Source organism: Labrus mixtus, chromosome 5 (genome assembly GCF_963584025.1).
Source record: "Labrus mixtus chromosome 5, fLabMix1.1, whole genome shotgun sequence".
In the NCBI taxonomy this organism is placed as follows: domain Eukaryota; kingdom Metazoa; phylum Chordata; class Actinopteri; order Labriformes; family Labridae; genus Labrus; species Labrus mixtus.
The window spans coordinates 27,065,449-27,077,057 of record NC_083616.1 but is presented as its reverse complement, the minus strand read 5'-3'; the positions used below and the strand labels follow the sequence as shown (position 1 = coordinate 27,077,057).

The 11,609-nt window shown below is 42.5% G+C and overlaps 1 protein-coding gene across 2 annotated transcripts in view; it reads left to right on the top strand.

Moving 5' to 3' along the window:
* Nucleotides 1-245: 245 nt before the first annotated feature.
* prdm6 (PR domain containing 6) overlaps nucleotides 246-11,609 on the top strand; it is a 71,908-nt gene continuing 60,544 nt past the window's right edge. For both annotated transcript variants that reach the window (XM_061039124.1, XM_061039125.1), the window contains exons 1-4: nucleotides 246-411; nucleotides 2,225-2,890; nucleotides 9,967-10,115; nucleotides 10,205-10,363. In XM_061039124.1, the coding sequence (XP_060895107.1) occupies nucleotides 2,230-2,890; nucleotides 9,967-10,115; nucleotides 10,205-10,363 (969 nt within the window). In that variant the 5' untranslated portion in view covers nucleotides 246-411; nucleotides 2,225-2,229. The remainder of the gene's footprint in view (nucleotides 412-2,224; nucleotides 2,891-9,966; nucleotides 10,116-10,204; nucleotides 10,364-11,609) is intronic.

The window sequence follows — 11,609 nt, the reverse complement described above, 5'->3', positions numbered from 1 at the left end:
GAGGAGAAAAAGCGGAGGCCGTAAAGAGGAGAGAGAGAGAGATGGAGAGAGGAAAAGTGAAAAGAGGAAAAACAGACAGAAGAGGAAGAGGAGGAGAGAGAAAAGTGTGCGAGAGAAATAATACGTGTGAATTAGAGAGGGAGAGAGACTAGTGGAGATAAGAGAGAGAGAGAGAGGGGAGGGGAGAGGGTAAGTGAGAGGGGGAGAAGGAGGAGGGGGAACAGAGAGAGAGAGAGAGAGAGAGAGGCTCGCGCAGCAGCTGCTCTGGTAGTTTTGGCTCCGGAGACGCGCAGGACGCAGCGAAGTGTCCCGGCTCCCCTCGATGGTTCACCGCAGTCCGAAGGAGGGACAGACCTTCCATCGCTGCCCGGAGATCAGCGCCGAGGAGCCGCCGTACTCACTCTGACAGCAGTAAGCCTTTCCTGCGCTTCTACAACTTTCACTGAAAAAAAGAAAAACAACAACAACAACAACAACAACAACAACAACGGGGGGACTCCGGTAAATCCAAGCGGAGCGTCCCGGCGTCACTATACCCGCCAAACGCTTCCTCTGTCCGGCAACAGGACAGCACATCGGACCGCTGATCTCACTTGGACTTAACCGGAACATCCTTTTTTTTTTCCCTCGAAACTTTTCCGCATGAGTCTAATATGTGCGTGACTTAGAGATCGGTTGGTTATTTATTTTTAGTGGGTTTCCTTTTTTTTGCGCTTGGCGTGCGTAAAATCTGCGTTAAATCAACCCGAGAACCGCGCGAGCGGAGCAGTGCTGGAGGCTGGAGCGGAGGGTCAAACAGGCTGGACACACTTTAGAGTAACACGTTTTTTATTGGCTGTGGAGTTTATACAGATTTTATGTCTCAAATGTGGTTTTTAGAGACCTTTTGAATTGTCGAAAGGTAACTCGCTGCTCGTTTTTTATGAAAGTTTAAGAACAAAAAAACCCCAAGAAGAACGTAAAGTGAAGTTAAAGATTAAGGACTCTTGCACGTTTTTTCTAAAAAAAAAATAAAAAAATAAAAAAGCAGGATTGCTTTAATATCTTTAAAAAAAACACAACTACATATTTCTGTAAATATCAAAAGCTGCAACAACTCATTGATGTGTTCATGTTAACCTGTGGAGAGGTGGAAACACGTGTGGTTTCTGCAGATACATTTAAATGCACAGATGAATATAAAACATATTAAATTAATTTCCAAACTACCTGAACTATTCACCTCAAAGAGAACAAATTAGGGTTCATATTTAACTTTTACTAAAAATCTGTATTTCCTCTTTAGAAAGCCGTGAGATGCTGCAGGCTGAAACGCGTTTTCACTGAACAGGACGATTTGAAACTCCTGAAACATAACTCACTTAAATACCTGATAATCCTCATGTGAAGTAAACATTTAAAGCAGGAGGTCTGTGCTAACAAATATGGATTTAAAATCTACATCCATAGAGGGAGAAGAGATTTTGAAAATGCTTTTAAGATTCTGCAAAAACTGAAAAATAGCTCTAGGTTTAAACTGTGCTTCCTCCTGACTCCATTTACCAACAAAAACATGAAAATAATTCAGTTATGTTCATATATATATATATATATATATATATATATAGATATATATAAACATGTGTTTCTTTGTACTCCCAAGAAAAATCTATGAATATGAATCATGTTCTGGAAACACGAGCAGACTGTAGAAAGTGTAACTTCACAGGATTAAGATGAACCATCTCGGGTGTACATTAAACACCAACAAAAAGACGCCGTCATTTCCTCATTTACTGTGTGAACACCTGGAGTCTAAAGTAAAGGTGTAAAGTGTAAAACAGGCTGAGGTCAGAAATATGAAGTTTAAACTGAATGAAAAGGTGAAATGTTCAGGATGAGTAAATTAGATGTTCAAACACTTTGTGATGAGATTAGATTTTTAGTCTCAGTTAACGGCCTGGAAGTGATTTTAGAGTGTGTGTTCTTTTTTAATGTAAACCTGAAACAGATAGTTACTCCTCCGCTCCCCTTGTGTGTGTTGGTGTGCATGTGTGTGTGTGTGTTTGGTTTGAAATCCCTGAAACAGAATTCAAACACACATTTGACCCTCTGTGTTTCCCGTACATGTTTAACATCCTGCCCTGACCTCCTCTCTGCTCCTGTGTGTTTTGATGCTGATGATTGACACCTCCTCTCCCCTCCTCTCCTCTCCTCTCTCCTCTCTCCTCCTCTCTCCTCACAGCGGCCATGTTGAAGCCGGGCGACCCGAGCGGCTCGGCCTTCCTGAAAGTGGACCCGTCCTACCTGCAGCACTGGCAGCAGCTCTTCCCTCAGGCGCAGCTGAAGCCTCCTCTCTCCCAGCAGCCTCCACATCCTCAGCCTGACCGCCTCTCCATCCCCGTGGACAGCCTGCGCCAGTCCCGCCTGCACAGCCACCTCCTGGCCTCCTCACACTGCACCTCCTCCTCCACGTCTTCTTCTTCAGCAGCTCTCGCCCCGTCCTCCTCCATCTCCATCTCCACCTCCGCAGGGATCTCCCAGCTCCCCGTCCCCCAGCAGATCGCTCTCTTCGGGCAGGCGTTGGCCCCCGTGTGCGCCGGTCCTGGAGGACCAGCAGGAGGAGGACCGGGAGGAGATCTGATCGTGGTGGTCCCTCAGGAGAACCAGCAGCAGAGTCACAACAACCCAGCAGCCGCAGCGGGGCTCCTCCATCACGCCAAAGAGCAGAGCTGTGGGGGGGTCAGCGTGGTGTCGTCCAGCGTGAAGAGCAGCGGGGGAGGAGGAGGAGAGGAGGGAGGCAAAGGAGCCAGGTTCAAGCTTACGTCGGAGGAGCTGGACTACTACCTGTACGGACAGCAGAGGATGGAGATCATCCCGCTGAGCAACCACACGGGAGAGACCAACAACCGTACGTACACACACACACACACACACACACACACACACACTCTCCGGACGACGCTTCCTTTGATTCTCTACGCTTTTATCTGAAATTTTAGGGAGGGAGAGGCAGGGGATAAGAGGGAAAGAAGGAGGACTTTCTTATTGGAGGAGACACAGATTTTGTCTTCAACGTTCGGCAACATGGTGCACGTTATGTTTACAATTTTTTGTTTTTTAAACGCTGCTTTACATCCCTTCAGCTCTCCTCACATTTACAGGATCTGCGTTCAGAAGATATGTTCCAAAAAACTTCTAAGTCATTTTCTTTAATCTATAGCTGCATCAATCTCTCTTCATTAGAATGTTCTCATCATGAAAAGTTCCTGATTATTTTCATGACATTTAAAATTTTTCTCAGCAGTAAGGATCCAAAACTTAATTTCCTCCAACATTTATAGTAAAAAGCGTCCAGTCAGTTTGACTTCAATGTGTTCAACAAAATAAAATGCAAAAATGTTTTATGAATCCTTAACGCAGATCTTTAAATTCAATCACAGCTGCAAAGAACTCAACCGGACAAACTTTTTATATGAACACTAATTGTTCAATGTTTGCTTCACATTTTAAAATGAAAACAAAAAATAAGAAATAGCCTAAGAAAAAAAGATCAAATTGAGAAATAACAAAATACAACAAAAACAATTTAAAATCCACAAATTACTAAAGTCTCCTAAAGTGTAAAGCCAAATTTAAAATGTTTATTTTTAAGAAAAAGCATGAACATCGTTTTTTAAATTTTATTGTTTCAAACATTCTTATGAAATCAGATATTTAAACATTATTTACAGTAAATAAATGTTTTTCAAACAGGTTTTTTTCTCACTTTTACAAAATCTTTATACAATTTCTTTCTACAGTTTAAACTTTAATAAATGTTTAAAAACTCAATCTATAGAGATTTATTTCAAATGTGTTGAACCTTTTACTAATGACGTCATAATAATATTAATAATTAGTGACTGAATGAGCACTCGCAGGTTTGACAGCTGATGAAGGAGGAGAATAAGAGGAGAACAGGAGGAGTGGAGGGGGGGGGGGGGGGGTCTGTGTGGGGGGTCTGTGTGTGGAGGGTCAGTGGTCTCAGGTCAGCAGCCTGGCCGGAGTTCAGACCAGTCAGAGTTAATGTTAACCAAACCTCGTTCAGATTTTGGTGAAAAAAAAGGATCACGGTTTACACCTGTGTGTCCGCATACACACACACATACACACACACACACGCACGCGCGCTCATTTTAACGTGGTTTAATTTGTCATGCACGCGCTAATGATTCATCTTCAACTCCGATTAAACCCATCGATTAATCGCTGGGCCTATTTGTCTAATTTGGGTGATTTCAGAAAAAAATCAAACGGTTCAACGGAAGCCGGGAGTGTTTAAAATATTTGGTGTTTTAAACGTTTCTTTCCTTTTTTTTCTTCTTCTATTAATTTCGATTAAATTTAATTTTTTTCTTGATTAATATTTTGTGAGTTCTTTTACCTCTAATATTTTAACATGTGTATATAAAAAACAAAATCCCGTTTTTTTTTCCTGTGAAAAAAAACACCAACCTCCTTTATTACTGTGATCTGTGGAGCGAGGCCCCTCGTGCGTGCGCGCGTGGACAGATATTGACAGGACGCCGTCATGCGTAAAAGACTCGCGCACACAAACACACACACACACACACACACACACACACACACACACACACACACACCCCTGTCTTGTTAAAAGTCTCTTCACTTAAGCACAGAGGTGTGCTGGATCATAAACGGCCGCGTGTCCCGTTAAAAATAAAAACGAAGTGTTTACTCGCCGAGCACGAGCTCAGAGGCCTGTCTGCTCGTGCTCCAAACACTGAAGTCAGCGCGAGCTTCTCCGCTCCCCGCTGCGCACGTGTACATGAAGCTGCACGAAGAAGGAACATATTCATGTTTGAGTTTGGACAGTTGACGTAAGAAAAGTGACGTTTTAACCGTTTGAATCCAGATTTAAATCAGATAAATAAAGATTATCTTTATTATTTAAAGTATATTTAATTTATTCAATCAGATTATTGTCTTAATGCGCGTTCACATATTTGTTTAGTTTTCCTAAAAATTGTTTCTTCGACACGAAAGTTCAACATCAAATCTCTATAAAAGTTGTGACGTCATTGATGTCTTTAATAATCATCCTCTGGCCTCTGATTGTTTGAACAACTTTTAAAATGAGTCCTCATTAAAGAGACTGTTACATTTAATAATTTAGGATTTTAACGATCTTTTAAAAAACGTTTACTAAATTGAATTTTTACGATCTTTGTGTTGTTGCTGTTTCTCATGTAATCATGATTTTACGCTAATTTTTAAAAATCTTCCTGTATGAACACAACAGCTGATTAATTAAAGTCTCTCAACTATAACTGTGACCGTATGGAGATGAGTTTTTATTTGAGGTTGGGCCTTTAATAGCCTTCATCATCGATGTTCAGTGATCCATCTTATTGATTTATTGTTTCCCTATCATCTCTCCATACATCGACAGTGTGTGAGACCTTTAAGGGAACTCTTTGAGACGGTTCTTTTCTGCGCAGATATTTATATTTTAATTAAATACTTATTTACAATAACTCTCCTGCACTCTGCGTTTATTATTATTATTATTATTAATAATAATAATAATAATAATAATAATAATAATAATAATAATAAAAGTTCAGCGCTGCAACTAATAGGCTTTATTTATTTCTCTTATAATATGAGCTCGCAGGTTCATGATGTTATTGTGTCGTAACTTTATCATAAAGGGAGTGTGTGTGTGTGTGTGTGTGTGTGTGTGTGTGTGTGTGTTTTCCGCGGTGATAAAACGGACCATCAGCAGTAATCTGCGTCGATACGCGCCGGCAGGGCCGATGAGGGATGGAGGGACAAGCAGGAATTAATTGCCGTATATAGTTTTGTGTTTGTGTGTGTGAGAGAGAGAGAGAGAGCGGAAGAGAGAGAGAGCGAGAGCTAGAGAGAGAGAGCTAGAGAGAGAGAGAGCTAGAGAGAGAGAGGGAGAGAGAGAGAAGGGGGGATCGATCCAGCGGCCACCGGCCCGCTATTTATCATCCCAACACGCCGTATTGAGGTCTCTGGGGTGTGTGTGCTTGTGTGTGTGTGTTTGTGTGTGTGTGTGTGTGTGTGTGTGTGTGTGTTGTTGGGGGTGTAGATAAAGCAGTCACACACACACACACACACACACACACACACTCCCTCATAGTGTCTGACCTCGATTATTAATGACACCAATAATAATAAACTGATAATAAATAAACAACAATAATCATCTTTATCAGAATAATTAGAAGCTCTGTGTGTTTCAATGTGTAATTATTCCATTTTCTATTTATTCTTATTAATTTAATTATTTCAATTTACAAAAATTCAGTCACTTATTTATAAGACAATACTCATACTAATAATTCGATTGTTCTGAGAGGATGAAATGAAGACGAGGAGGAGCAGTATTCATCTTTATTTCACTTTGCATTTAAAATGTTGTGAAATAAATAAATTAAAGAGATATTTGACTTTTTTTTTTTTTAGTTTAGATACTGAAATATAAATTCTTCACTAAACATCTGGACTCGATGCCATCTGACACTTTGATCTTAATTTTATCCTTTAATTTAGAAGGGTAAGATACACCACGCATGCACAGGTCTAGTTGTTCCATGTTTGAATCATTCCTAAAGTACCACAGTCTCTAACATTCTGCAGAAAAAGGCAAATCAAAATAAAAAATACAATTTAAAAAATCTGTATCAGTGAGTAACGGGGGGAAAACTGACTTCAAATAACTGCAATTAAAAACATTTTTTTAACAGATGCAAGTCTGCCTTAAACATTTTTTTCGGAAGATACACCTCCATGAAAAATCCTCATTTTATGTTAAGAAATTAAAAATGATCTGCTGATGATTCTGACGTCCGTTCATCGATCAGAGTCGGAGCGGCTCCGTCTTAAAACGTGACAGATGTAACAGGAAAGTGAGTTTGAAGGATGGACGGAGCGCAAAACAAGTTTACAGACAGTCCATGAAGTCTGAGAGAGGAGAGGAGAGGAGAGGAGAGGAGAGGAGGGGAGGAGAGGAGAGGGGAGGAGAGAAGGGGAGGAGAGGAGAGGAGAGGAGAGGAGATGAGAGGAGATGAGAGGAGAGGAGAGGAGAGGAGAGGAGGGGAGGAGAGAAGGGAGGAGAGAAGGAGAGGAGAGGAGAGGGGAGGAGAGAAGGAGAGGGGAGGGGAGGAGAGAGGAGATGAGAGGAGAGGAGAGGAGAGGAGAGGAGAGGAGAGGAGATGAGAGGAGAGGAGAGGAGAGGAGAGGAGATGAGAGGAGGGGAGGAGAGAAGGGAGGAGAGAAGGGGAGGAGAGGAGAGGGGAGGAGAGAAGGAGAGGGGAGGGGAGGAGAGAAGGGGAGGAGAGGAGAGGAGAGAGGAGATGAGATGAGATGAGAGGAGAGGAGAGGAGAGGAGATGAGAGGAGAGGAGAGGAGAGGAGGGGAGAGTAGAGGAGAGAGGAGAGAAAACAGGAGAGGAACATGTTAAGTGGAGTAAAGAGCTGTGTGCTTTTTTCATTGCATTATTACTCAGGTTAATAGATATAAATGTTTTTTGTTACATTTCTTCTTGCATGCAGATTTTACTAAAATAAAAGATTTGATCATAATAACAACAGCTTAGATTTATAGAGCGCCATTCAAGGGACCCAAGGTTCTAGGACAGAGTATAGGAGGTCTGAAAGGTCCTGGGGGGGGGGGGGGGGGGGGGGGGGGGGGCGTGCAGAGATGTGTGAGGAGGATTTTGATTGTGAAGCAGGACTTGACAGGGAGCGGGTGAAAGTGGATGCAGATTAGGTGTTGAATCTGATTGGACTACAAACCCCCCAATTATGAGAAAAGTCTATCCACTCCGTCTTGTGCCTGCTCCACTTTTCAGAAAATGTGTGCTCAAACAGGCCGTTTAGAGATTTTCCCTTCATGACATCACAAAGGGCAGTAACCCCTCCCCCAGGTGGGTGACACTCCCACAGCTAGGTGTTTGTTCTGCCCTCTGAGTCTGCCTTCTCACAGTAAACAATAGGACATGGAGCGAGAAAGCCCGAGTACACCCAAGCCCTTCCAGAGAGGGGGCGTGGTCAGTCATTTACATATTTAAAGCTACAGACACAGAAACAGCCTGTTCTGAGCAGGGCTGAAATAGAGGGGTTTATAGGCATTATCAAATACAGGATCAGAGTGGATTTAGAACAAGAAACTTCACACACATGTTTTGAGGAGCTCTGAGACGTATTTACACTGTTTGAAGAGGAGGAGGATATGTGACCTTTAACAGTTTCATCTCTTGGATAAAAGTCTTCAGTGTCGTGTGATGGATCCATCGAGTCCTCCTCAGTTGAGTTTCATGTCGGGTCAGAACGTACCTCTACACAGAGTTACATAAAAACCACATCAAACGCAGAGTTCTCATTGGTAAAGACTGAGGTAGAAGGGGTTTTGAGGAGCCATCTGTCCCTGACGTTTCTGTTTATTTCCTTTTAATTCAGTCAGCTTTTTCCCATTTACTCGACCGTGAAGCTGTGTAACATTTAGTGGTTTATAAATGACCGTAATGCGGTTTAATTTACTTCTATCAATCACGGCGTGAAAGTGGCCGTCACTCTCTCAAACGGCGGATATTTCATTTTGGGAAAAAAACATTTTAAAGAAACAACGTTTACATCCTGTTCCTCTCGGGCCGCTCCGCTCCGAGCCACTCTGTGGGAGTTTAGTGCTCAGATAATCATCTCTCATTATGTTGCTACAGTCAATTAACATCCATTACTGTCAGACTGCATCTCTGAGTAAATGTTGACACTCGCTAATTCCCAGCAAAACGCTCGACGCCACATTTAACCTGCAATAACACTGCCGAGAGGGCTTTTCAGGAGACTCCCGGATCCTGCTCCTTTTCTCTTTTCTTCTGCCTCAGATTCAGTTTTTCACTCTTTAAGAAGTTTTTTTTACACAAACACGGTCCAAAAAAACAGAGCTACAGATCGCTCTTTAAAGATGCAGAGTTCAACATGTTTAACCCTTTCATTCATCATTCTGTCCTCCCTGCTGATTGTTTTAATGCATGTTCTTATTAGTCAGATGAATGTCGGGGATGTCTAAAGTCTGACTCATTCTGCAGGAGTTTTAAAATCCTTCCTGATTTTGAATTCAGGTATTATCACACACATGAGGAGAGTCCTAGCAGATATATTCGCCATGATCTGAAGCATTCTCACTGTGCAAGCATTAACGACACATCACAGACTACAGGATTTTATTAAGATAATTGTGCCTGACGGAGGAACGCTGCACCTCACATGACCTCCCATAGACGACGGAGCTGGAGGTTAAATGTGTGATTTTAATGTTTTGTACAGAGAGGACAAACACAGTTTTGGGTGAAGAAACGTCTGGGGAGACGCAGACAACATGGAGTGTCTATGCTTGAGCGAGAGCTGGAGGTCAGATTGTATCTGTCAGATTCATCTCAGGTGTCCAGCTCACCTGTGCAGGTTGCGTCCTACTGTCCACTCATTACTGTCCTCCCTCATCTCTCGTGGTTATTGTACTCACACATGGCTTCCTCCAGACCCTTTCATGAAGTAATCATCAAGATTTTAAATCCTAAATAGCAAACGTTCTTCTCTTCTAAAAATTTTTTTTATTGGATTAAATGTGAATTTGGAACATTTGAAATGTCAAGTAAAGTCGTACACATTTTTGGGTCAGAGTATCTGATAATCAAAATTGGGCTGTCAAAAAGCATCAGATAAAAAAAATCACTTTACTCTCAAAAATGGACTCTGCTAAATTAACCAAAACATGAGAACAAATCAGAGACTGATCAAAGGGTGTCAGAACAAAAAAACAAAAAAATTGTTTGAAATTTACACAACTAACATTTCAGAGATATTGTTAGGAAATAATTAGCTTCTTCAGTTTTGTGTCCCGTAGTAGAAAACGTGTTTTGTCTTCTTGTAATCAAAGATGTCCTCCTCTCTGCAGGATGTGACATGTGTGCCGACAACAGAAACGGCGAGTGTCCGATGCACGGCCCTCTTCACTCTCTACGGCGACTCGTCGGCACCAGCAGCACGGCGGCCCCCGTCACCCTCCCCGACGTCCCCGATTGGCTGAGAGACCTGCCCAGAGAGGTGACCCGTCCTGTGTGATCATAAACTGTAGAGACTCCTCCCTGGAGTAGATTGAGTTTTGTGTTTCTGACCCTCTGTGTCGGTCTCAGGTGTGTCTGTGCACCAGCACCGTTCCTGGTCTGGGTTACGGGATCTGTGCGGCTCAGAGGATCCCTCAAGGGACCTGGATCGGCCCGTTTCAGGGAGTCCATCTGCTGCTCGACAAACTGCAGGCCGGAGCCATGAGGAACTCACGACACCTGTGGGAGGTAAGAGGAGGAGGAGGGGGGTCTCGGTGTGTCTCCATGCTGCGATGTGCAGAGTACTGAGTCTGATGCAGGGGTCAAAAGCAGAAACATTTTGCTTCCAAAAACGTTTATTTCAAGTTTTTAGGTACATTTGGAAAATGCTGAACTGATTTACATTCATCAGGCTTCATTATTGCAGAGGTGGAGATGCTTTTAGGGTCGTTACACCTTCAGGTGCTGTGATTCGTTAGCTGCTTTTTAACAAAAAAAAACAAAAAAACTTCTTAATAGTGAATGAAATAGCAAAAAGCAACCTTGTTACCTAAGGTGGTGTTGTAGTACTGGAAGGTCTCGAGACCACTTTTTAAAGGTCTCATGCTCGGAATTGTAAGCAATTTTACTCGGTCTCAGACTGGGCGGACTCAGGATTTGAAATCAAGACCTCTCAAGATAGACTTCTTTCTCACATCATTACTGGGATTAGAAGGAAAACTCTTCTTTCTAAAAAAACAACAACAAATAACTACAATTCATTCATAGTTCAACTTTTATCCCCCAGTTATGACCGCAACCGGTGTAACGGTCTAAGTGAGTGACACGCCCCCTAAACACAAGATGATGATTTTTGACTGATATTTATGGTCTTGGTCTTGTCTCGGTCTCGGAGCACTCTGGTCTCGGGTCTGTCTTAGTCTCGGTTAGTGTGGTTATAAATACAACACTACCTCAAGCTTTCTAAAATACACATCATTCATAAATCCTGGTGTTTTTTTTAACTTTGGCCCTATTTTTTTTTTTGACATATGACGGGATCTTAAAGACTATCGTTGCAAAAAGTCTCTAATGGCTGCGACGTAATCCTTGGTGTAAATGTGTCTGATCAAAGGACGTCCACAAAGTGTGACACCAATATTTAGTCTGATTTGAACTTCAAACACTCAGTGAAACACGCTCATAATCCCTGCGCCGTTATCTGGTGAGCGTTCAGTAAATGTTTCGGGGGTTGGTTGTGAGTGTTTGTGTTTGTGGTCAGCAGCGTGTCACCTCACAGTCCATTGATCAGAGCAGATTGTATTTACATACAGTGGCAGGAGAAAGTCAATGTGGCAGTTATAAACAGCTGCATTAGCATTAGAGAGAGAAAAGGGGGGGGGTCGAGGCAGGGAGTGAGGGATGCTGGGAGATAGATGAGTCCCTGGAGGCCGAGCTGCTAAAGGTCAGTCAGACGTCGGTTGACCGGACATCAGTCTCTCTGCTGTTGACCGCA